We start from the raw sequence: 27353 nt of genomic DNA, 5'->3' as shown, positions 1-27353 counted from the left end.
AGCAAATATGTAAGAGGATCCGCACGTGTATGAGTGCACTTTTATGCATGCACGAATCTCTCTTCTTCTCTCACTCTTCTGAATATCAACCATTCCAGTCCAGTGGCCTGATGAATCCAAGGCAGAGGAGCATAAACACTTACATGTTGCACAACACAGAGTAAGCAAGCACTTTCAAACTGACTGGGGACAGGAGGGCCAGTTTACAAAACAAAAAAAATGCAAGACACGCCAGCATAATTAGCCCTTTTAAAAATGCAAGTCAATGATGTGTCCAAATAAAGAATCTTTAAATACAACCGTAGGTTTATAATCAGATTTCCTCGAGCAAACACTGACCCAAGTTTGAAGTGATGCTGAGACATTTGCGTTTGCCAAACATTATATTTGAATAAAAGTCTTTCACACTTGGTTTTGCACCAAAGCCACAGTAACGGAAAGGAGTTGTTTGCTTAACTTTTAATAGAGCGTACCAAACTTTTTAAAGATTATTCGGATGTTTATGTATGCTAATGCAGTATAATGTCTCCCACAGAGAGAGGGAACAGATCCAAATATTAGGCCCTGGGGAGGCAGAATGAAAGAATATCTCATTAGATGAAGAAGAAAGCAGATTAGTATGAAAAAAGGGAAGGATGTTGTTGATTTTTCTCTTTTTAGATACAGCTGGGGGAATGTTATCGTTATATATTTAGTAACATCTGCCTTGCACGTTCCTCCATTTTTTAAATGTGCATTTGATAACCTTCAGATTTATATTCAAAACCTGAAGAAAATTGTCTAACCTTCATTAAATTCAGAATGTTCTTTCACTGTGTCCTCATGCAAGTAAAACTGCTAGACAACAATCAGCAGAGTTGGGCAAAATTCAGAATTAAAGAATTTGCTCCTTTTCAGTTCATGAGGTGGAATTTGAATTTAATTCCATAAAACTGTTTATAATGCTTTTTAACTTTCAAACTTTTTAAACTTCTTTTTCTTCACTTTAAAACCATGTAGTCAAAATTTGTAAAAAAAAAAAAAATTGCTGAGGCCTCTCAGCACCCGGTTCTACGCCGGGTCGTATGGTTCTCTGTGAGCCTCCTTGGCGGAACCACCCTTAGGGAGCATTGTTAGCTTTCCTCTTGATTTAGAGAGTTGTCATGCTAAGACCTCCACTCCCCAGAACTCCGCATAACATAACGTTCAAGGTGTGTGGCTCTCTGTGAGCCTCCTTGGTGAGGTGATCTTTGAGCGTAGAGCTTAGTTAGGCCTCCTCTCATTTTAGAGAGTTCTCTTGCTGAGGCCTCCGTTCTTAGAGCTACTATATCAAGTCATTGGCTCTCCTTGATGATATTTTTAAGAGTTGCTAGGTCTCCTCTCATTTGAGAGAGGTTTTACTGAGACCTTCACTCGTCAGGGGTATAGTGTCCCCTGAAGTGACATGCAGGATATTCCTTATCCTTGGCCATATTCCCTTGAAGTTTTTCGGAAAAATACCAGGCTCTGAGCTCTTCCCGCGAGGTATTGTGGCCTGGGTTTTAGGCCATAGGGAATAGTCACAACAGCCGCTGGTGCGTACCATCTATGATGGGGAAATGTGACTCTGGACCTAGCTCCGTGGAGTCATTGACTTTATGTCAGCTGTTACGGCATTCATTCCTTCAGCATGGCAGAGTGGGTATTTGTTCCCCAAAGCCGCCCTAGAACGCAGTGCGAGTTCCCATTTGAAAGGGATCGTCTCAGGTAATGAATGTAACCATGGTTCCCTGAAAAGGGGAACAAGACACTGCGTCTCATAGCCATGCTTCAGGTATGCCTGGCAACGTCTCCTTCAGACAAAAGAAGTTGTTGACGTGTTTTACAGGCGCCCTTTTATACTCTGGTCACACTGGTAGTGACGTCATAGGCTGTCGCCGGCCAATGTTATTGTTGTGTTTAGACACTTGCTTCAGAAACTGGTCACGCTGGAGGCAGTCCCCAAAGCGTCCTAGGACGCAGTGTCTCGTTTCACTTCTCCGGGAACAATGGTTGCATTCATAACCCGAGACGATTTAATTGTGGGTGGGGCAACCCAGCAGATCAAAAAACAAAATAAAGCGCTCAAACAAAATGTCATGTCACTTGTCGCAGCTGATTGGGACAGAAACTTAGGTTGGGATGGAAGATATTGAAAGCGCTCATTGCTCGTCACACCTAGGATATGGTATTATATTCCTTTTTTTTTAATTCAAGGTCAAAACATTAAAAAAATAATAATAATTCTTGTCAGAGACATGCACAGCAGTTATGACACATACTAAAGACATTGAGTGGGTTTGAGTCTGACCTGCAACATCTCCCAATAATTCCTGTCACTTTCAAATATATCTGTATATGATAGAGAGGCTAATATGAAAAAAAAAACACCTAAGGTTAATCAGAGATTATCCTTCCATTTTCTCCTTGAACGTCATTTATCATGAAGGGATGAGGCTCTCTTCAGCATTTTCCACACCACTGCACTTGTCTTCTCTCCACCTCAATTCCATGTTCATGCACCACCTCACTCCCTCAAGACAATCCTGCCCCCTCCCTCCATTCCCGGTGTGTGTTACCTAACACAGCAACGACCAAACCAGAAAAAGAACTCTGACACAAGCCTCCACTCACAATAACGTGGATGCTCTGTTGCACAAAATGTGAAACCACTGGTTACGCAATGCACAACTGCGATAAGACGTTCGATGAGTTGCAAAAGTTTAGATCCGATAATCTGAGGACATTCAGGTTGCATTTGAAATGTTCATGAGAACCACTTCTCTATACTCAAGTTTGAATCTGTCAGTAGAATTGATGACAACCATAACTCAAGGCTCTAGGAGCATTCCTTTAGAGACCAGATATGACATTTCTGATCACTCTGGTTCCATTTGTGGTTCAATTTATGAATGGTTGAAGTCCAAAGCCTACGCTTCCATTGACAACGTGCGCAGCAGATTGGTGCTAAAAGTCTCAGACACTATAATTGTACAAATCACTGCAGTTATTGCAGTCTGCACCATTAAACTCCCCCTATTAAACACTCTTCTGTCTGTGTCTAATGGCTGTCTGGATGAGTAATGCATAGGTGCTGGTGGCTGTGACATGTTTCACGGTGTAATCTAGTCACAGTGTGTATTGTACCTAACACATTAAACATTAAACACACACTGCCTAGCTAACTAAGCAGAAGGGACTCATGTTGACAGAATGAATGTGAAACAGTTACCATAGAGGCACATGTGTGGCGAATATCCACGGCTCTATTCCAAGAACAACATATCTTACGGCTTTAAATTCTAAACAATTAAACAAGTGGCCCGTCCAATCCACATACATCGCAAATATAACGAAAAACTTGCAAACAAATCAATTACCTTGCATTCTAGAACATAAAACTTAAATATTCTTTCATGCGGCCTCTATTTTTCTGTGGATCTCATAAAAATGGTCTCTCAGTTCCATTGTTCTATAACATAACCATAGCAAGAGTCTAGACAGGATGACAAATGTTCTATTTACTAAAGGATAAAACCTTCCATGTCACATCATATCCTGCCCACATCCTCCTAGCACTGATCCAATCTCTTCAATGGACAGGAAGCATCTCACGACACAAAGCTTTCATTTTGTTACAGTAAGTGATAAGAGTGGATATGACTCTTGCTATGTTATTATTTTGAGTGACGCAAAACCTTCTTTTAAAGCCGATGCTTTGAGCGGCCACATTTAATGGGAAACAACGAGAAAAGCAACTCATTTTCTAAATTAATGTATCAAATAATTAAGATTTTATGTTGAGGAGAGTTTATTTTGTATCAACATCAATCACTTAGTAGTAGAAAATATATACTAAAAAATTTAGTTTATAGAAGTAATATTACATTATATTATGTACATAAACATAGTTAAATCTAGTTTGATGCTACATATAAAAACAAATTATAAAAAATAATTCAACATTACACATATAAACATTATACATTGTCTACATATTTATGTGTTATGGAAAATATACAGTAAATATGACTAAGAAATGCACATCATTTTAAATACTTTGGTTTTGACCATGTTTAGGCTATGATGTTGACATTGCCAACAGTGAAATAAGCCTATAAAATTTGAACATAAATTGCCTCAAAATCTGTATAGTAGTTTGCAGAGAAAGGGTTAACAGTCTTAACTCATTCCTGAAAGGAGACTGCGACGGTTCCACTTAGAGAGACCAAAGAGAGCATCACAATATGTCATGTCACATTGACAGAATTACCCTGTTTCAGCTTCTCTGGTTTGCAGTTGATACATCCAACATCATTCACTAGTTTCTTTTGTCATTAAGATCTATTTTTGGTCAAAGCAATACAATTTCATACCTGCAGTGACATCACACTTCACTGACCCATAATAACATTTACCCAAACTAATTCACTGTCATTCATAAAAAACCTCAAAACAGCATAATACTAAAACCCTCCCATTCACACTTCCTCTCACGACCCGTCACTCTTTACCCTTCATACCCCAGACACGCTTACCAGGTGTGTGCGACGGTGAATCGGCGCCTGTGGCGGCCGCCCTTGTTGACCATGAGCTTGCGGAAGAGGCGCGGGGAGCTGCGGGGAGATATTTTGGGGGAGGTAATGCGTTTGTTGCCAGTACCCAGTCTCGGAGGCTCCAGCTCCAAATGCATGTGCTCCTTAAAGGTACGAATGCAGGGGTCCGATTCCGGAGCACTCAACTCATTGGAGGACATGGTGATGCTGAGGATGGAAACAGCCCTATTTCGCCCTTTCTGAGTCACACTACCAACTATTCCCTCCGTTTCTCTCAGTCAACTAGAGGTTATGCCATGCAGGCTGATGTTTTGTGTGTCAGACAGGAATAAATGTGTGCGCTTGAGCTCCTCTATTCTCTAGCTTCCTCTGTCAGCTTAGGCTTTCGGCAATGCAGTAGAATAATCCTCTCTCGTTCAGTTCCACTGACACACTGAGAGCAGTCCCCGTCAGTGCAGTCACACCTCCTTCCTGTGAGAAGAAGAAAAAACTCTCTCTCTCTCTCTCTCTCTCTCTCTCTCTCTCTCTTTCTTTAACCACACCTCTCTCTGTCTTTCTCCTTTTAGGCAAAGAGAGAAAAAAGAGCCCTCTCTGTCTTTCCTACACTGGCATAACTGACTCTTTAGATCTTCTTCTTTCATTTATTTAGATGTCTTTCTTTCTCCCACTCACTCCTCCTACTCTGTTTCCTCAGACTCGCACTTACTTAACTCAGCTCCAGGAAACTCCGTCTTAAATTATTCAACAGTGGGCAAGAGCAGGTCTTCTCTCCCATCAGTGGCTCCTCTCTTAAGGAATTACCAGGCAGAGCTTCTCATGATGTGGAGAGGAGACCCAGAGGAAAGAACCGACTGAGCGAACTTTACTCTGCTACCCCAGGTGCTGTCTGCTTTTAAAACAAGCAGAATAGCTTTAAGATCCTTGGATTTAAAAAAAAAAAACCCTAAGAAAATGTGCATAGTGACGGTAAAAGCTCCGCCCCTCCTTGCAGCTGATTGGCTGAGCTGTGGTTAGTTTGATGGGTGTCTCTGGCTGAATTCTGATGAGGGCTTCTGCCCTTTCACAGCTCAGTAGCGTTCAAGACACTGATAAAAGAAAAAATATTTAAAAAGCAATTTAAGCCCAGGATTAGCAGTGTCTGGGGAAATATAAATATAGCTCTGAGTTAAATGAGGGTTTAGATGCTAAAGTGGCTAGTTTGAAGAGAAAATAATGTGAGTGAATTGGAAAGAGAAAATGATTTAAATGGAACATACAGGTGGAAAGAAAACAAAGCAGGGAGCATAAAACAGACACAAAAAGACAGAAACCGTAATAAATGTGTGAATGTCCTCAATACATATTTAGCAGAACATGCTTAATTTGATCAACCACCCAGGAAAATCGATGCAAAACCTTTCTTTAAATAACATTTCATGTTACATGTAATTGGATGTTACATGTTACATGTGACCTAGATACCTAATCACCTATACATCAATAAACACCTACAGAAACAAATCGCAAAACCGTGATTCAATTTCTGAAGGTGAGTTGTTAAATGCCCTTCAAAGCACATTTGAACGTGAAACAGCATATCGCTCGCCCTGTGTGACAGCAGCACAGCGGGATTATCTCCGGCTCTCATAGAGACATGCGGAAGAATGGAAGTATGTTAGCCAGCTATCAACCTGCCAGTCAACACCCGCCGGCAGCCAGGACTTCACCATGGAGACAAAGGAAAGGAGGAAGTAATGAGAACAGGAAAAGATGAATGAATTAATGAATGAGAGGATAAACAAAAAAGTTGGAACAGATGGTAAAATCTTATATTTTATGTGATGTTTTGACAGATCTTTCAACACAGAAGACCTATGATAGATAACTTAAATTCCCCAGTTAAGCAAGTAAAGATCTGGGTTGAAACTAAAAGGGGTAAAATTCTGCAGATTGATGTGGAGAGAACAGATATCAGAAAGCAACTGAGATCTGTATGGCTATAAGTATCAGTTTGGACTGTATCCATATCATTTAGGGTTACTGAAACTAGTTGGTCTACTGCATTCAAATTGGAACAAGGTCATCATAAAAATGCACTGGTCACCTGAGGAGCTATGATTGTGACCAGTGAGGTTGTCCATATTGAAAAAGGAAGGGACCCAGAATTGAATCCTGAGGCTCCCCACTTACTAGCTGATAAATCTTGGACATGCCTTCTCTCCAGGGTTGCACCAGCCGTTCGTAACTTCTTTCTTAAATTGTAACGTAAAGTCCACACTAGAGGCTTAGTAACTACTAGCTAGTTTGTAACTAACTCTGTACTTTATTCCGTTGCACCATTTGTTCGTAAGGTAGAACTTAGCTAGTAGGTCGTAAACTCTCCGTAAAGTAATGCGTAGTCGCATAATATGACGTTTAGCCTCGATGAACCAATAGCAGCCTTCAAATACGTGAGCAGAAGTTGTGTTGAAATGCCGTGAATTTCAGTTTATCCTTCATTCTAACTTCTTTTGCCTCACGTTACTAACGGTAAAAATAAGTTTCCATTTAATACGATACTTGATCATGAATAACATAAGTGTTTTTATATATAAATAACATTCAGAAACTGTATTTGAAATGAAATTAATAAGGATCAATAAATAAATATTCATACAAAAAACAAGAAATTACGTTTATTGATTATGACTGATATTTGACATGCACAACATGGACCGATGCACACAGCGGCGCTGTTTAGGACCTATTTTTTACAGTCTATGTTTAGGACGGGTTCGTGTTAAAGAGCTGCTAACAAAGTAATCTTTTCACATAATGTTCTCTCTCTTAAAATGTAAGCGAGTGTAAATGTCAGCATTATCATATATGTCTCAAGAATTGAAGTCTGTCAGGTAAAAGAAGAGCTTATTGATGCAGTTCAGTCTGTCTGATATTTTATTCCAACCGTTACTCCTGATCGGAGCTGCCGTAAATATTTAGTTGGAACGTAGAGTTACGTTTAAACTAAGTTTAATGGTGCAACGGAAAAATATTTAGTAGTGCGTAAGTTGTAACTTAGTGCCCATTTACGTCAAAACTAGGCTAAGTTGTAACTTACGCACAGCTGGTGCAACCGGCCCCAGGAAACCTAAGCCCCCAATATGATTTTTTTTTTTTTAAATAAAAAAATTTAACACTTTAGTTTAGGATCTAAAGATCACTAATAACCATTTTCATTACGATGCAAAGGCACGGATTTATAATAACTGTGGTCCCTAATGTGAGGTAGGGCAAATAAGGGGGTTCGGGGTCTCCCCGAGAAAATTTTGATTCCTCTGATCTACATATGTGCATTTTAAGATGTTCTGAAGGCCAAAAAACTTGGATAGTGGGCAGCTGATTATTTTTCTCTCCTCATCAGCATCACACTCTTTTTCTCTTTGTTTTTATCTTGCCCTGTCTCTTCCCCTCCTAAAGCTGAGCTTTGACTGATATAGGCTTTTCATTTTTGTCTGTCAGTGAAGAAAGTAAACTTAGGGTCAATTGATAGGTTGATTTTGCCTATGAATCATTTTCTCAGACGCGTTTATTTACTGAAAGCTACTAAAGGTAATTAAGTTTATTAAATGCATTCACAATATGTAGGCTACACATTTATTATTGATCTTATGCCTAATACAGGGCCGTAGACAGGGCTTTAGTCACAGAGGTCCTAAATTTGAGGTTGGTAGGGGGTTCAAATTTTTTATTTCTCTGATATGTGCATTTCAAGAAGTTTGAAGACCAAAAAAGGATAAGAAATAGCTTTAAAACCATGTCAGTGGGCAGATTATTTGTCAATACCTGCTCTCTTCTCATCTCCATCACTCTTTCTTTTTTTCTCAGTCTCTTCGTCCCTTTCTCTTCCCCTCCTAAAGCTGAGCTTTTTTAATTTACTAAAGGCTACAATTTGTATTATATCCTCAATATGTACACATTCATTATTAATCTTGTGCCTAACATGATGAAAACGGCTTTGTTAATGTTTCTTGTAAACTAATTATTACATTACATGAGTCAAGTTACAGCCTATTTTCAGTTCAAAATGGCGAAATTAGACAAAACTATATTAGTTTGCCTGATTATTTTTTGTCATTCGTTTAACATTTATGACCTAAAAAAAGTAAAATATGAAATGTTAAGTTTAGCTACTTACATCTTATCTCGCACTTGACCGTACGCGTCGAGTCGCACTGTTAAAATTCGCGCTCAGCAGCATCTGTGAACATAAAGCCTGCCTACTTTGATTTGATTGGTCATCTCAAATATTCTGACATTGACGAGCAGTGACAGACCAATGAGGCTCAGATGAACACACATGAACACACACACACACACACACACACACACACCCTGTCCTCTGTTTCTGACGTGCTCTCTGTCGGCGCCGCTGCGGATTGAAGATGAAGAACGCGCTGAATCTGATTATAACAAGACTGAAGCGAACACGAATTTGTGTAGCCTACATTAATCTCACATTTTTAGGGGGGCTAGGCAGAAGTTTAGGCAGAAGTAGGCAGAAGGCTGAAGCCCCCCTAAAAAGGGCCTAGTGACGCCCCTGGTCCACGTGAAGGAACACAGAACTGTAAACGCCCTCCTCACCTCAAAACAAAGAATCAGAGACTTCAGTAACGTACTCCTCTGCTTTTCATCGAGTTTGGAAGACTGTTTGTGCTGTGCTGTGCTGTGCTGTTTACCTTGGATTTACCTCAGAAGAATTAGAAGAACGCGATTTGAAGATGAGAATAATTTTAAGTTAAGACAGTTCCACTCATAATAGTAAGCATGTTATTGTTGTATAAACTTTACATTGTAGCTACTAGTTAAACTGGTGCCAGACTAAAATGTACGTTATGAAAGGAGATTGGAGTAAAAATATGAAGCCTAATGCCGTACATGTATATGTATCTATATATAGACAGAAACATGTTGGAATGTGAACTAGACAGGTAGGCAACCTTTCAATGCTAAATTTATATACATGTACGACACAAGGATGTTTTACGATAATAAAATACACAGCATGATAAAAGTAGGCTAGTATGAGTGTTTACTCTAGTATGGTGAATATTGTTTAGACCTGTTTACTGTTAAATACTGTGTTTGTGGATATCTGCTCAAACTTAGATATGTATAATATGGTAACAATAATGTTTCATAGTTTGGAGCGGCTCGATCGCTTCAGTAAATGTTCTCTGCACGCACTGTGAGTTTTAAAAGCAAAACGTGCCAAACATTAGGCTTCGTGTTTTTACTCCAATCTCATTTCATAACGTCATAACGAATGGAAACATTTGAAGTAACATATGATAATCCATATATTTTTCTCTAGTGTAGTGTTACTGAAGTGTTCCTTTTTAACAATTTATAGGCCGCCTGCTATAGGCTATTGTAATTATTATTTTATGCAGCACTACACATAGCCTATATGCCCACAAGGCACAACAAACCTGGTGTTCATTATATATATATATATATATGAACCTCATAGTCGAATAGTAGGGAAGTGTTATGTAACCAATAGGGGTGTGACGGTTATTATATAACCGTGAGACCGACGGTTATAGTTGAACACCGTCATTAGAACTCTATAACCGCCAAAACCGTGCTATTAAAATATTTTTTACAAAAAAAAAATGTATCATAGAGAATGTTGAAATACTTATATCATCTTACGAGGGAAACGGAGGCGGAATTAATGGTGCTTCGGAGGCTGAGTGCTGGAGATGATTCGGGAGAGGTCTGTGCCCCTTTACCGATCAGAGCGCGCGCTGACACGGAGTAAAGCCTTGTTTATACTCGACGCGTCCGCACGAGTGCGAAGGTGCGCATGGCAAAAAATGACGCGTTGGGTGCGCAAGACCGGCAAGACCCCATTTCGCTTGGCTGTGTGCACAGCTTTTTTTGTAACAGCGCGCGCGACGCCGCAAGCCGAATCTGCCCCGGCATGTAGGCTACGTCTCACCGCACCGGCACGCAGTTTGCATGTCTAAATTGCAGAGTTCATTGCAAAGTTTTTTTGTTAAGGTTTTGTTTACTGTGTGTGATTTATTTAAAACAAAGCACGTTGTTGTTTTTCGAAGCCAATTTGTTCCTATTTTATGTGAACTTTTCTGATGTTTGATATATGTGTGATATGTTTTGTTCATCTGGCTTTAAATGAATAAAAGGTATTTGTTACACACCATGTTTTTATTTTAGTTTTTTTTTAGCTCTTTTGTTTGAAATGGAAAAAATCTAGCTGCTATCTAAAAAAAAAAAAAAAAGGTTCGACTATCAGTCGACTACGGCAAAATCTAACGAATCAGATTCGACTATGAAAATCCTTAGTCGAAAACAGCCCTAATATATATATATATATGTGTGTGTGTGTGTGTGTGTGTGTGTGTGTATTTTGTAAATTTTAAATCGCAATTTCAACCACAAAAATCTAAAATGTATTCCCAAAATCGTGCAGCCCTATAGTTTCTCCTGATATCAGCATGTTCACAGCGGGGTTTTTTTCCCGTTTTTTTTTTTTACAGGGACCAGATGCCACTGAGTCCTGCTGACTTAAACATTCACATGAGTCTCTACATGAACATGGTAAAGTGAAAAATCAAACACCTTGGAAATGACAGGTATGTAGCCTACTATGTTTCAGGAATGGCACAAAGGTGTGTGACTGGTCAAGTCTCTGTCTTAAATCAGTGTTAGGGATGTCCCGATCAGGTTTTTTTGCCCTCGAGTCCGAGTCATTTGATTTTGAGTATCTACCGATACCGAGTCCTGATCCGATACTTATATAATACATAAAAAAAGAATAAAGAAGAGAGAAAAAACAGATCCAGGATGTTCCTTATTTTTTATTTAATTCGCCTTATTTTAACATTCAACAACTCTGTTAACAAACAGAGCACTTCTGTGAGGTAGCTTGAACAATCAAGTAATAAATAACATAAAATCTTCACTTTTGAACTTTAGTACAACAGTAAATATAGAAAAAGTCTAATATAAAAACAAATAGCACCTCAACTTAAAATACCTGGCAGGCATGCAAACAAAAAATAAAAATGGTTTAAAAGTGTATAAAAAAAATAATGAGAATATATATATACATTAGGGGTGTAACAGTTCACAAAATTTGCGGTTCGATACGATACAGCAAAAAGAAAGAAATGCTAGAGAAATGTCCTATTTATTAAAAGAAAAACTATTTTTAAATAAGTTTGAGTTTTCCTATATCTTGAAACTTTCAGGTTTATAAATGGGGGTAATCTTTGAAGGATGAACAAATAATGTTTTGGTAATCACATTAAAAATAACATTTAAATATATATTTATAATATTTGAATTTTGAAGTGCAACATTAAATCCATGTTCATTCACGGCACAATGTTTCTCCTGGTTCCCACGTCAGCGCTGTTTGATCTAATAGAGATCTACGGTTAATAACGGAGAAATTTGAATGCTTCTCACTAGATCTCGCAGCAATGTTATTACTTCAGTGGCGAATTCAAATGTTTTCTTCACTGGATCTCTTAGCACAGTGTCGCTTGATCTCGCGCTGCACAGATGTTGCTGGTCCGAACTGATAAATGGTCCGTTAAGCACAATATAATGAGTAGCGCAGTTTCGTTCCGCTTTCATTACGTTTGCCATTTGATGTTGTGCAACGTCGTGGTGATCGTGCCAGAGCAGATTTTGTCTGCAGGAAAAATGGTCCTAGGAATCGTTCGGTTTGTATGCATACCGAACCGGAAGCCTCGTACCGAAACGGTTCAATAATTACGAATACATGTACCGTTACACCACTAATTTACATATATCCGAGTCCTGATCGGGAGGTAACGTCCGATTCCGATCGAGTCTGAAACCACGTGATCAGGCCCGATTTCCGATCGCGTGATCGGATCGGGACATCCCTAATCAGTGTGTTCAATAATGTGCTTATTTTGTCATTTGTTGTGTATCTTTGGATTATGTTGTGTTGTAAATAAATCCAAACAATCAAAAAGCCATTCTTTTTTAAATCTCTACTCATTCTTTGTGCAAGGTTCCTCATATGATAGGGCCTGTTAGCACCTGATAGGGCCATTATGGGAGGGTCTTTGTCTTTCTCAGGAGTGAAACACATCAATATTCATGATGATTCACTCCCTCCTCGCATAGAGCTTTCTTACACAAAACCTGTCTTACAAAATTTAAATCAATATATTGTTTTATCTGAATGAGTACGCAGGATGATTTTCACATAGTTTTGAAGAAAATATTCTAGGCTACGTGATACAATTTTCAACATTCTTATATTAAGAGATAATAATCAGTATGGGTTTCATGACCTTATTTCAGTGACAATTTTTTTTTTATTTCACAAAACACGCATAAATGTAATTATCTCAAAACTACAAACTTTTACATACATGCTGCTGACATATTATTGTAGCAGAGTTTGTGCTAAATACAGTGTAATCAGACTTTAGCCATGAAAATGTCACAAGTAACAGAAATAAGCACAAATGTCAGCGCATGTCAGAACACCTCCAGGGCCCAGAAAACACCTCAGACCCCAGAGGGTTAAGACCCGGATATTAGAGGTCTGCACGGGCTTTAAACTGAAGCCCGAACCCGGCCCGTACCCGCGATCATTTAACCCGACCCGACCCGACCCGACAATTACATTTACATATTAAGCCCGAACCCGACCCGAACCCACGAGGTCCATTCTGTTTCTCACAGCAAATACCATTTTTTCACGTCTGCTGTCTGTGTGTATTGTGACTGAAATAGCGCGCGAGAGCGGTAGGCCTACATGCGCTCATGCGCAAATCATATGATAAAATAAAACAAAAATTATCATTATCATTATCATTATATTTGAGAGAGAGAGCCTGTGTGTCTGTGTGTATGCACATATTGCACATCTGCGCACGTATGTACTTTCTCTCTCTCGCGTGCCGGTCACCACAACACAGCAAGCAGGCAAAGCACACGGCACGCAAACTATATATAGCCTATTTAGTTTTTCTTAGTTAAACCCGAACCCGACCCGAACCCGAGGCTGTTCATTAAACATTAACCCGAACCCGACCCGAAACCCGCACCTTTTTCGGGACCCGTCGGGCTCGGGTCGGGTAGCAGACCTCTACCGGATATACATTATTTTTGCAGCGCAGGCCTTCAAAGTATACTCTATAGACCATGAGTGCAAATGGTCATACGACACATATGCACTACCTAGTGCTCGGAGCAGAACTCAGACAAGGAGAGTATACTTTCAGCTTTAAAGTATATGCCTGTGTGGTAAACTTACTGTTTTATGCTCTGGTTCTGTAAACACAGCCATAATACGGCTTCAGTGCAGTCTTTGAAGTGTAAAGGTGACTGTCAATGTTTAACCTGCTCTGTATTTCCCTCAAGATCTTCACCAATGTGGAAAAAAACTGGCTCCCACTGAGGGGAAACTGGGCTCTTATTCTATTTACAGTTTAGACATATAAAGTACCATGTAGAGAGATAAAAACATAGTGCAAACTACAGTGCAAATCTGTAAACACCATTTGAGGACCCTGCAGATGGTAGGACTTCCATTTAGCATACACTTACACAACAGACAGTCCTCCAGGATCAACCTCTTGTGAAATTGGTTGCTAAATGGTGAAAGTTCATAAGTCACTGCTGCCAGGATTTGAACCTCTAACTTTTGGGTTGCGCTCCCACATTTACTATTAAACTACTATTACTACAGTCCTTTGTAGTGGTTTGCACTACTGTGTATTCCAAACCTTGTGCAGTAATGCAAGTTTAGCATCGAGTTCAATGAAGAGGAATGTGATCAAGTCACTCTGACCTTTCTGTGTTGTGAGCCTATTCACTGATGGAGCCTTAGTGGAGAGGTCTTACATAACTGGAGGTCTTACATAAAGACATTTCCTTACTACTGACTGCTGCAATGAGGGAAGTCATATGGCTCACAATGCTAGTTCATATAGTAAAAAGAATGAGAGATGCTAGCCACCAATGGGAACATTACGAGTAAGCTAAGACGAGAGAGAAGTGTGGTATAGTGACAGAATGAGAATGAGGGCAAACACAACCCCTGCAGAGTGAATTTAAAATCATTTCACAGGATTACAATTTGTGAGAAGCTGTCTCGTAAACTCCAACATCTCTCCACTACATTTCTCACCCTACACAGAGCTGCTAAGTATTTTGTGAATCTGTAAGAACAAGTAAGATTTACTTTACCCCAAACACTGAGAGCATCAGTTGTGGTTTCAGCCTTTAAAAGTAAATAATGTATCAAGTTAAAGAGATTATGTATCTATTTACAGCTACTGAAAATCCATCTTTTAGAGTGCAGGTTATAGTTACAGTGATGTAAAAAAGCAATTTTCTGCTATTAAAGCTGCAGTCCGTAGCTTTTTTTTGGGTTAAAAATTATCCAAAATATATATTTGAGAAAATACATAACCAGCCAGTGTTCAACACTATCTGCTTGCCTTAGCTCGATTCAAAACGGTAAGCTTGTAATAATGTTTTTAATTCCAGTGGTACTGGTGGATTTCCGCGGGAGATTCGAGCATGTCTTTGCGTCATTACGTCACATCTGTACACATAAAGAAGGAGTCTCGGCTAGTAGGCTATATTGCGTGTGAGGATGTTGGAGGTGAAGATTTATAGCCTTTTCTCATAGCACTTGATATAATTAAACTTATCAATTTGATGGCGGATCCAGAAAGGTTCAAACAACAATCACCAGTGACAACAGATTCACCCGTTGTAAAATGCAAAAGACTTCGGACTTCGGAGTGGCTACAGAAAAAAAGAGCAACCGGACCCATGCGAAAACAAGGATACATATCGGAAGGGCATTACATGTAGTCACGCAATGCTGACGTAACATTAACAATTTGAGAACAAAGTATTATTTGCACGGTTTTGCGTGATATGATAACTTATAAGCGATTGTTAGATTTAATCAGCGTGATTTACTGCAATGTCAGAACCAGAACAAAGGTGGATGTTTCTTACTAGTTCAGATGACATTTTCCGGTGAAAATTCTTATGTTGGTCATACTTCCAAAAAGAATAATCCGTGATTCTGAATGCCAGTATCCACACCGGCGCGGTGACTGACAGCCTCACAGTCTCCTCAAACACTGTGTTCATCCGCGCTGTGCCGTGTCGAGGGTGTTGAAGTACAACTCACGTAAAGTTGATAATTCGCGAATGACTGCAATTGCAGATTTCGAACAGAGATGGCGACAAAGAGGAAAAATGCCGGACTGCAGCTTTAATTCAGCCCAAAACATTTAACTGTCACGTGTCTGTCCTGTCCTGTGTGACACTTGGGTGTTTGTTATGTTGGGCCATGTGCTCATGTCATTGTCTGATCCCTCCCCCTCGTTACCTGATTATTGTTTGAGTTCAACCACCTGTTTCCCTCTTGATTTGTTCCCTTTATAAGTCTCCCCTTGTATGCAGTCTTTGTCGGATCTTTGCTTTATGTTTCCCCGGTTTTCCTTGTCATGCTCATGTTGTTCCTTGTCATGCTCATGTTGTTCCTTGTCAGGTTGGTTTTCTAGTTTGGTTCTGTTTTATGCTTTATCTTTTATGTTTTCCCGCTCGTGGGTTTTTGTTTTGTGTTTTGTTAATAAATATACCCCTTATGCTGCACTTGAGTCCTCTCCTTCACTTTTGGTAACCGTACCGTGACAGAAAGATCCGACCACTAAGGGACTCAGCAGCATGGAGGACGAGGAGTCTTACTGGGCGAATCTGGTTAATCATCACATGGATGACGAGTATTTGGATTGCCCGGACTACTTCATCGCTACGTTTTGCTCAACCAAATTTTCATCGGTCCATGGGGACAATTCGAGACCTGCTTCTCGCCGTCGCGGACGGAGAAGGAGGAAAGGCCCGTCTGCCCAGCAAGAGACTGTTCACGTCCCGTCTGCCCAGCGAGTGACTGTTCCCGTTCCGTCTGCCCAGCGAGAGACTGTTCACGTCCCGTCTGCCCAGCGAGAGACTGTTCACGTCCCGTCTGCCCAGCGAGAGACTGTTCACGTCCCGACTGCCCAGCGAGAGACCGTTCCCGTCCCGTCTGCCCAGCGAGAGACTGTTCACGTCCCGACTGCCCAGCGAGAGACTGTTCACGTCCCGTCTGCCCAGCGAGAGACTGTTCACGTCCCGACTGCCCAGCGAGAGACCGTTCCCGTCCCGTCTGCCCAGCGAGAGACTGTTCACGTCCCGTCTGCCCAGCGAGAGACTGTCCCCGTCCCGTCTGCACAGCGAGAGACTGTCCCCGTCCCGTCTGCACAGCGAGAGACTGTCCCTGTTTCCTCTGCCTTCCTGAACGGGGACTACCTGGAGCGTCTGGCTCGGATATTGGATATGCCAGTCTCAGCCGTTCCTGAGCCGGAGGCAGAGCCAGTGTCTGCGGGTTCTGACCCGGAGGCAAAGCCAGTGCCCGTTTCCGAGCCGGAGGCTGAGCCAGTGGAACAGTCAGTGCCCGTTCCTGAGCCGGAGCCGGTGCCCGTTCCTGAGCCGGTGCCCGTTCCTGAGCCGGAGGCGGAGCCGGAGGCGGAGCCGGTGCTCGTTCCAGAGCCGGAGGCAGAGCCAGTGCCTGTTCCTGAGCCTGACCCAGTTTTTGTGTCTGTGTTTGTGTCTGTCTTTGCGACTGTGTTTGTTCTAGTGTCTGTTCCCGAGCCGGTGTCTGTTCCCGAGCCGGTGTCTGTTCCCGAGCCGGTGTCTGTTCCCGAGCCGGTGTCTGTTCCCGAGCCGGTGTCTGTTCCCGAGCCGGTGTCTGTTCCCGAGCCGGTGTCTGTTCCCGCTCCCGAGCCGGTGCCTGCTGCTGCTCCCGAGCCGGTGCCTGCTGCTGCTCCCGAGCCGGTGCCTGCTGCTGCTCCCGAGCCGGTGCCTGCTGCTGCTCCCGAGCCGGTGCCTGCTGCTGCTCCCGAGCCGGTGCCTGCTGCTGCTCCCGAGCCGGTGCCTGCTGCTGCTCCCGAGCCGGTGCCTGCTGCTGCTCCCGAGCCGGTGCCTGCTGCTGCTCCCGAGCCGGTGCCTGCTGCTGCTCCCGAGCCGGTGCCTGCTGCAGTTCCCGAGCCGGTGCCTGCTGCAGTTCCCGAGCCGGTGCCTGCTGCAGTTCCCGAGCCGGTGCCTGCTGCAGTTCCCGAGCCGGTGCCTGCTCCTGTTCCACCGCCCTGGCCGCCCGATGGGCCGTCTCCGCCCTGGCCGCCCGAGGGGTCTTCACCGCCCTGGCCGCCCGAGGGGTCTTCACCGCCCTGGCCGCCCGAGGGCTCTTCACCGCCCTGGCCGCCCGGGGGCTCTTCACCGCCCTGGCCGCCCGAGGGCTCTTCACCGCCCTGGCCGCCCGAGGGCTCTTCACCGCCCTGGCCGCCCGAGGGCTCTTCACCGCCCTGGCCGCCCGAGGGCTCTTCACCGCCCTGGCCGCCCGAGGGCTCTTCACCGCCCTGGCCGCCCGAGGGCTCTTCACCGCCCTGGCCGCCCGAGGGCTCTTCACCGCCCTGGCCGCCCGAGGGCTCTTCACCGCCCTGGCCGCCCGAGGGCTCTTCACCGCCCTGGCCGCCCGAGGGCTCTTCACCGCCCTGGCCGCCCGAGGGCTCTTCACCGCCCTGGCCGCCCGAGGGCTCTTCACCGCCCTGGCCGCCCGAGGGCTCTTCACCGCCCTGGCCGCCCTATGTTCCTGTCTCTCCCGTGTCCCCCTGGTGTGTCCCTCCCGTGCCACCGGATGGAGCGTCTGGTAGCCGCTCCGTAGGGAGGGGGTAGTGTCACGTGTCTGTCCTGTCCTGTGTGACACTTGGGTGTTTGTTATGTTGGGCCATGTGCTCATGTCATTGTCTGATCCCTCCCCCTCGTTACCTGATTATTGTTTGAGTTCAACCACCTGTTTCCCTCTTGATTTGTTCCCTTTATAAGTCTCCCCTTGTATGCAGTCTTTGTCGGATCTTTGCTTTATGTTTCCCCGGTTTTCCTTGTCATGCTCATGTTGTTCCTTGTCATGCTCATGTTGTTCCTTGTCAGGTTGGTTTTCTAGTTTGGTTCTGTTTTATGCTTTATCTTTTATGTTTTCCCGCTCGTGGGTTTTTGTTTTGTGTTTTGTTAATAAATATACCCCTTATGCTGCACTTGAGTCCTCTCCTTCACTTTTGGTAACCGTACCGTGACATTAACAAAGTCTCATCTGTTTAGTTTTTATAAACGTTATACTGCTTGTTCACTGCAAAAACAGCACAGAAGCCTACTAATTGTAAAGACACAATTGTACCAATAATGGCAAAGCAGCTCTGATGCTGTATTTACATAGAGCCAAGGCAAAAAAAAATTAAATGCAAAGGAAATGTAAATCTAGTTCAATTACTGCTTTTGTAACTGCACTATAGCCATGCAGTCAGCAACTCCTGGAGTTGCACTGAATTGCAGTTCTTGTAGTTTATGGATATGTGGGACAGACTCTCTGAGCTGTTAGTAAGTTCATTTAAATGATTAGAATGAGTACTCCAATCCACAGCAGGACACATTGCAGTTGACAGTGGGAAATACAGGTCAGTTTGATTTGGAGGGAAGCTGATTACTGTAGTAGGCCTACTCAGTCCCACTCCCCAGCCTGCCTCCATTACATGGTCTCTAAGCACAAATCGAGCTTGAAAGTCAAAAACTTGATGACAAAGTAATCCAACAAAATTATTTGCACACACACAATATGTGTGACTATGACCAGTGGTATGATCAAGTTCTAATGATACAGCAGGTGAGTGAGTGAGCGAGCAAGTGAGTCCCAGCCATCCTTCATCCTGACTCTCGTCTGATGGCTCCTCTACCATTTTCAGGTGAAGTGTAATATGAAAGATGTCTCAAAATCCTTCACCAAAAGCTTAGAAAGACACCAGACAAAATCAAAAAACCTTTGAGAAAGACAATTCTAATCTTTCGCAAGAAAGGCCACTGAGAAATGAGAACATAACAGACTGGGAAAGAACACACACAATTGACTTCGCTATCTAAATGGGTACATTCCATAGACTTCCATTGTTTTAATTTATAGCTAGTTATAAATATTATAACCTCACCCATAACCATAAAAGAAAACATTTGTATTTGTAAAATGTATTTTTATACCATTTTAACCAATGAGGATGCCCCCAAAGGAGATTTTGTCAGACTTACTGGGTACACTGGTGGGTACATATTTTTCCCCAAAATATGGTACAACACTGACACAAATGTACACAGAATGTTTTAATCATTTACTGACCCTTGTCTTTCAAACCCATAAAATTATTCTTCTATTATGGAGCACAGAGAAAACTATTTAGAAAAAGGTCTAGAGATGAACCAATAAAGATAAATTATTTCTTTAAATGTTATTTATTAACTGGTAATATTTTAAAGTTTTAGAGCATATAATCAACATATTGGCCAATATAAAATATCTATATGCCATTGATTTCATTGTATGGGGAAAAAACAACAACACTGAGAAATTTTTCAAAAAAAATTTAATCGAATTTCTGAATTTCTTTTCTGAATTTTTCAGGAAAAAAAGTCTATTGTGTTCCAAAGAAGAAAATGAAAGAAAAAAATCATACAGATTTAAAATGACAGTGAGAGTGAGTAATTTTCATTTTGGGGTGAATGATACTTTTGTAAAGGTGTTTACATTAATGTAACCATTATTATAGTCATTAGAAGAGTAGCTTCAACATTCTGCTAAACTTCTCCTTTTGTGTTCCTCTGACAACACAGTCATGCAGGTTTCACACAACATGAGGGTCAGTATATTAAATATTGCTTTAAGACAATTGACTAAACTTTACAAAGACAGACGTGTTCTTACATCATCCAGTCATTCATAGTACAGGAAGCGACAGATTAGGACGCACAGACCTCGACCTGACCCAGACCAAGAGCGTGAGGAGATCTGCCCTGGAGTCTTCTATAATTGCATTTCTGAATGAATCTGTGACGTGATGTCAGAATTTTTTTTCTCTTCTCTCATGAACACACGCACATAAAAGAGTGCTCGATCCTGAGAAAGTGGGTGAAGTCACTGATGAATTCATTCGGAAGACAGCTCAGTGCCCTGTAGTGTCTTGTCCTCCAGCATCATTGCTTATGCCTGGCCCATAAAGCTATCCCACAAGCCACCTGGGAGCGCCCAAATCAATCTGCATCGGAGTCACGTCAGCAGAAAAATAATTGTGCTCCAAATATAGCACTTTCCCTAAACCTTGTCTCCCATTTCTCCTGACACACACATCAAACAGACAGCTCTAACAAGAGCAGAAATGCATGAGTGTGAGATAGCAGGAAAATAATGAATGCTTTCCAGGGTGTGTGTGTGTGTGTGTGTGTGTGGTTACACAGCTTCTGCACAGGTTCATGCTTACATATGAACCTGTATAGAATTTAAAAAGGGACTAATATATTTTTGTGGCTCACATATGCTGCAGTGCCATCAATACTGTCTAAAGCATTTAGACTGTGACAATCTCACTTTAAATCTCACTTTAAAAGAACAGTTCACCAACAGATGAAAACTGAAAACTAATTATTACTCTCATATTGTTATAAACTCAATTGACTTACTTTGGAACACAAAATATGAAAAAATCTGGCCAGCTTTCCCATGACTCGAGCCAAAATGGCAACAACAACAAAAAGCAGCATTAAAGTATCATAAAAATGGCCCGTATAACTTGTCATACAATATATTTGTGTGACAAACAGACTGAAATGTAAGTAATTTTTTAATGATAATCCAGTAAGATGTTGTGTTATCCTGATCAACAATTCACTGAAAATATCCTCAAAAGAAAATGCACCTACTATATAGATCATTCACCTCTTGTGTTGCTAGATGAACTATTCCTTAAAATAAACATTCTGAGACAAACATCCAGAATAACCTCAATTTGCTATACATTTGAAAAAGGCATGCAACCAAATGGCCTACATTGATTAATTGTATGGGTCTGTAGTGTTTTTGGATGGGGGCAGACGGATGAATATTCACGAGGACTACTAAACCAGGGGTGCTTCTCAATATCCCTCCTCGTCTCCTCGCTCCTCCGTCCTCCATCCTATGACCCGGAAACCAATCGAGCTCAGCCATCTTGAAGGACATCTCAATTCTCTAATTGCACCGCGAGGAGGCGAGGATCGAGGAGTGAGGAGGCTTCCAGAGGAGCTATGAGCGAGGATACACAGGTGTACCCTTTGCGGAAGAGTTTTATCGACTAAACATGACGCACGTATCAATTCTCCTCCCCCTTCACATCTGTCACAATCATTTGAATTTATACTTTACTTTTGTAGTTTACATAAACCACACAACTCACATATTTCAACAAGGTATCTTGCTTTATTATTATTTATTATGAATTTCTTAAATAAACAAACTTTAACAACATAAGGGCAGATCCTTTGAGCACTGCCGATGACGCAGTGAAGTGACGCTCGAGTGATCAAGTATTCCAATGTATTAAAAAAGCTTTCATTCAATTCCTCCGTCCTCGTTTTTTTCCCTTGCAGCCTTCCCTCGCGTCCTACAGGGGGTGGAGCTGAGACGCGAGGAAAGGAAGCGAGGAAAGGAAACGAGGATGCACAAATAAGAAATGAGAAGCACCCCAGGTGTCACACAGAAACATAGGTGGCATGATGTATTTTAGTCTCAATGCTGCCCTCCACTGGCAAACGATAACAACTACAAACGTAATAAATGTCATCTAATGGTAAACATTTATCAAATGCATCAATGCATAAAGAAAAAAATATATTTTTAGGCAGAAACCCCACAAAATTGATCAAGTACTATAAGTATCTACACACAAAAGTTTTTGGGTCTCATAGTGCATTTGCTTTGGGGTGATCAAACTATTGCAACTTTGATGTCAAATCACGTCTTTTTACCAGACAAATTGATTGATGAATGATTGATTGATGATTATAAACCAGCTGTTGCTGTGTAGCCAACTGCAACTAGACAGATTTCCCTCTCCTCATGGCAACAACACTGAGCAGCTGCAGCTTAAATCACCAGTGTGCTGCAAGCAAAATTGATATAGTTCATCTCCCATCATGCGCAGTTTGAGATTTACATAATTTTAGACTATATGTAAAGCTGTTAAGACCAAACAAGCCATTTAAGGAGATTTCTAATTATTCAATGTGCTGTAATATGTGTAGGGCTACTATTTACCAGCTTTCCAGACATTTCTCCACATCTACAGCAACTAGTTCAATACTATTCATATCATTCAAATCTGAATGTTGTCAGGGAACATTGTAAGACACTGAAAAAAATTGAGAATCAACTTCAGAAACAGCTACTAAAGCAACGAGCCCGTTCTCATCCCAAGGCGTCATAAACTGACGCTTTTGACATTTCGTCTAAATCCAACGCACATGGCACCCTTTAGCGTCAATATGAGACGCAGATATATATCTGGGCCAGAAGGCGCCTCCTAGTGGTCTAAGCCTAACCCTACCCCAGACCTAAACCTACCCATAACTATGTTGACGCTAAAGGGTGCCATGTGCGTTGGATTTAGACGAAATGTCAAAAGCGTCAGTTTATGACACCTTGGGATGAGAATGCGTGAAGCAACAGTCACATAAACCAAAACAGCCACTGACTGCATCTATGTTTTATTGAAGAAAAATATTTGTACAAATTAAATGCCAGTGCAATTAAATACCATTATTTTAAATGTGCAATTTCTGCACCATTCTAATGATAATTCTTATCTGGCAAATTTGGTTTTCTGAAAATATTTATGTGTATGATCCATTCCATGATCCATAGTCGAAAACTTGATCAGCAAGTTAAGCCAAGTCAAGACATTTATTAGACAGTGCTTTGTACAATAGATTGTTTCAAAGCAACTTCACATTAACAAACAGGAAAATAACAGTGCTAATGTTGTAAAATGTCCAACGGCAATGCAGTGATTGACTGGCAACAAATGTTTAAATGTATATACAGCACAAGCCTTCATATACTCGAAACTTTTGATATTGAGAGCTGTCATAAGAATGAGCACAACTCCTCTCAAGATATTTTATAAGGTTATGAATAATTTACAGACCAGAAAGCAAAAGAAACTGCCAAAACAAAAAATAATGAGTTTTTATACATTCTTTTCAACTGGTTTCATCTAAGAGTCACAGTTTTTTAAATTCCAAAGATGAGTCAAGAAATTCAAAACGAATGAGTTTTAATGAGAAAATAATCCAACGCAATTAACAGTGCATCTACACCCAAACAATAACCGACAATGAACTGGACTACACAGGAACTATAATAATTCATTACATTTATATAGCGCTTTTCTAGGCACTCAAAGCGCTTCACATAAAAGGGGGAATCTCCTCAACCACCACCAATGTGCAGCATCCACTTGGATGATGCGACGGCAGCCATATTGCGCCAGAACGCCCACCACACACCAGCTTACTGGTGGAGAGGAGACAGAGTGATAAAGCCAATTAGTATATAGGGATGATTAGGTGGCCACGATGGACAGAGGCCACTGGGCAAATTTGGCCAGGATGCCAGGGTTACACCCCTACTCTTTCGAAAGACATCCTGGGATTTTTAATGACCACAGAGAGTCAGGGCCTCGGTTTAACGTCTCATCCGAAGGACGGTGCTCTTTGACAGTATAGTGTCCCTGTCACTATACTGGGGCGTTAGGACCCACACAGACCACAGGGTGAGCACCCCCTGCTGGCCTCACTAACACCTCTTCCAGCAGCAACCTGGTTTTCCCAGAAGGTCTCCCATCCAGGTACTAACCAGGCTCAGCCCCGCTTAGCTTCAGTGGGCAACCAGTCTTGGGTTACAGGGTGATATGGCTGCTGGCAATACTGACTATACAATAATAACAAATTCAAATATGAACCGCTGTGATGATTAAATGAATATCCATGGTAACAAACAAGTGGTGGGAAATATGAACAAAGACAACAGGAAGTAATGACAAGCAAATTAAAAGTCCACGAAAATGAAACTAAAAAAACAGATGACTAAATAGTGACACTAAGGGCTATGCAGACTGTATTGTTGTTAATTCTACAACACCCCGACTTGTAAAGCTAATAGGGTTCGAGGGCACCTGACATGACCTTTTTTAATGCTTATATAAGTAACGTGCACTATAAACGTTTGGGGTCAGTAAGATTTTTCTATAAATCCTTTAATTCATCAAGGATGCATCAAATTGCTTTCTATTCATGAAAGATTGCAAAAAAAAAGTGTACCACACAATTATTAAACAGCACAATAATAATAGTAATAATAAATGTTTCTTAAGCACTAAATCAGCATATTATAATGATTTCTGAAGGATAATGTGACACTAAAGACTGGAGTAATGATGCTAAAAATTCAGCTGTCATCACAAGTATACATTTTTAAATATATTTAAAAAAAAAAAGAAAATGGTTGTTTCAAATTGTACTAATATTTGACAGATTTCTACTGTATCTTTGGTCAAATAACTGCAGCTTTGGTAAGCATAAAAGACTAAAAACTTTTTACTAATCCCAAACTTTTGAACGCTAGTGTAGCCTATATTATATAGGCTTATATAATATAAAGCTTATATAATCTATGCCAAAAGAATGAATGATTGTTTCCCAAACATTTCAACTGTCAAGCTCAAAGTGCCACAGAAACACTGTTTTAAACCGGGATTGGAGAAAGTTCCCTAACATCAGACATTTTACACACATGATTTTTAAGAGAATCAGATTTCTGAAATTAGAGGAGCAATGATAGGAGCTGATTGAGATGGACTCACCATTCAGAGTCCACAGGTGTGATGTCAATGCGAGGGGGTGCGATGAAGGGCAGGGTAGTTGGTCTTGCCATGAACTCGTCATCCGGACTGCGTGACCTCTCCATCTGCCGCCATGATAAAGGAGGCAACTGTAGGTTCCCAGAGAACCGGCGCCTCCTCCTGTGCAGGTCTACACCCAGCGTGCAACCAGTAGAGGTGAAAGATTCACTTAGTCTGCAGTCCGGAGGCTCTTTGCTGTCCTGGAGAAAGAGAGGGTGAAAGGAGAGGGTAAAGATGGGGATTCCTTTCAGTAGAACTGAAACTGAATAGTATGGCAATAACTTGAGCAGACGTGGGAAAGTATTTCATACCACTAGAGGGCATCATCGCCTTTCACTTAACATTCAATTTAAATCTTTCTTGTAAAGACTGTACATAAAATTACATTTAATAGAAGTATGCTCTACAAACACATAAGTTCTAAATGTGGAAAGAATCTAAATAAAACAGAAAATAGCTGCAATTAATATTTCACATTTGGTTAAAGGATTAGTTCACTTTTTAAAAAAACTTTTGCTGATAATTTACTCACCCCCATGTCATCCAAGATGTCCATGTCTTTCTTTCTTCAGTCGAAAAGAAATTAATGTTTTTGATGAAAACATTCCAGGATTTTTCTCCATATAATGGACTTCAATGGTAGCCAAACGGTTCAAGGTCTAAATGACCGTTTCAGTTCAGCTTCAAAGGGCTTTAAACGATACCAGACGATGAATAAGGGTCTTATCTAGACTAGAGAAACGATCTGTCATTTCAAAAATAAATAAAAAAGTTAAATTGTTATAGGCACAAATGCTCGCCTTGCGAACTCTCCTGTTCGAACTCGTACATCAAAATGAACGAATCTTTTTTCGAGTCATTGACTCGTTCATCAAAATGAACAAATCTTTTTTCGAGTCATTGACTCGAAAAAAGATTTGTTCATTTTGATGAACGAGTTCGAACAGGAGAGTTCAATAATTAAACGGGAGATAAATAAAAATTGGCAATCGTATTGGGATAATGAGGAAACAGGGAGACATTTACATTTAATACAACCATTGGTAGGTAGAGGAAGGAATTCAAGTGGGAGAAGGAAAGAAGACTGTATTATTTCTAGATTAAGACTGGGACATACAGGACTTAATTCAACAATGCAAATAATAGGAAAACATCCTACAGGATTATGTGATTGGTGTGGAATCAGAGAAACAGTGGAGCATGTACTTATTAAGTCAAGTGTAATAAATATTCTGAAGAAAGAAGTAAGATAATTGAAGAATTTGAGATTAAAGATAATCAACAATTAACATTAAAAATGGTTTTAAACTCAGTAGAGGGGGGTAGGTTAATAATAAAGTTTTTAAATAGAACAAATTTGATCTATAGAATATACAGTAGATAGGCTATTAGTGTTTTTAGTATCAGTATCCCGCTCTGGAAGATGAGGGACTTTGGCTGTAGATGGAGGAGCTGAACAGCAGCAACATTGAAAGCACGAGTCCTGATTGTTCTGGGAGTTGTGAAATTGTCTCTGATCTATTACCTACAGTAGATGGCGGTAATGCTCTTTTTAAGAATGCGAACCGCCAATAAGCCCAAAGAAGAAGAAGAAGAACAGGTAGGACTGTGCGATATGACGATATATATCGGATGGACGATATAAAAAGCCTATCGTTTCATATTATGCCATATCGTTTATATCGTGGTGTCGCAAAAAAACATTGTTTACGGCAAAAATTTGGATGACTGCGATCTTTCACGCCACCATGGGGATGCAGGCAGAAACGTGAATAACAGCATGAATGAAGGGGTGACAGAACCGGGTGTTTCCGAGCAGGAGAAGAACCAGCCAGAACAAACCGAGGAGCTCGTTCCTAAACGAGGGGCTAGATGGTTTGGTTAACTTTCTATTTGTTGTATTGACCATTTTAGGGTGGTTTGGATAAATAAACGCCAGTCTCAAATAGAGGCC

General features: G+C 41.2%; 1 protein-coding gene and 1 pseudogene across 2 annotated transcripts in view; both read right to left on the bottom strand.

Moving 5' to 3' along the window:
* Nucleotides 1-27353, bottom strand: part of pde4ba (phosphodiesterase 4B, cAMP-specific a) — a 232389-nt gene that overhangs the window by 129949 nt on the left and 75087 nt on the right. The window contains exon 3 of one of the 2 annotated variants that reach the window (XM_056258836.1): nucleotides 25361-25599. In XM_056258836.1, the coding sequence (XP_056114811.1) occupies nucleotides 25361-25599 (239 nt within the window). Of the gene's footprint in view, nucleotides 1-4535; nucleotides 4963-25360; nucleotides 25600-27353 lie in introns of those variants that run through there. The other variant, XM_056258837.1, reaches the window with a different exon arrangement.
* LOC130091155 (5S ribosomal RNA) lies at nucleotides 24305-24421 on the bottom strand (annotated as a pseudogene).

The sequence above is a fragment of the Rhinichthys klamathensis genome, unplaced genomic scaffold, assembly GCF_029890125.1.
Source record: "Rhinichthys klamathensis goyatoka isolate OS25496 unplaced genomic scaffold, OSU_Roscu_1.1 h1tg000160l_1, whole genome shotgun sequence".
NCBI lineage: Eukaryota > Metazoa > Chordata > Actinopteri > Cypriniformes > Leuciscidae > Rhinichthys > Rhinichthys klamathensis.
Note: the sequence above shows the minus strand (reverse complement) of the source record. Positions and strands in the feature narration are given on the sequence as shown.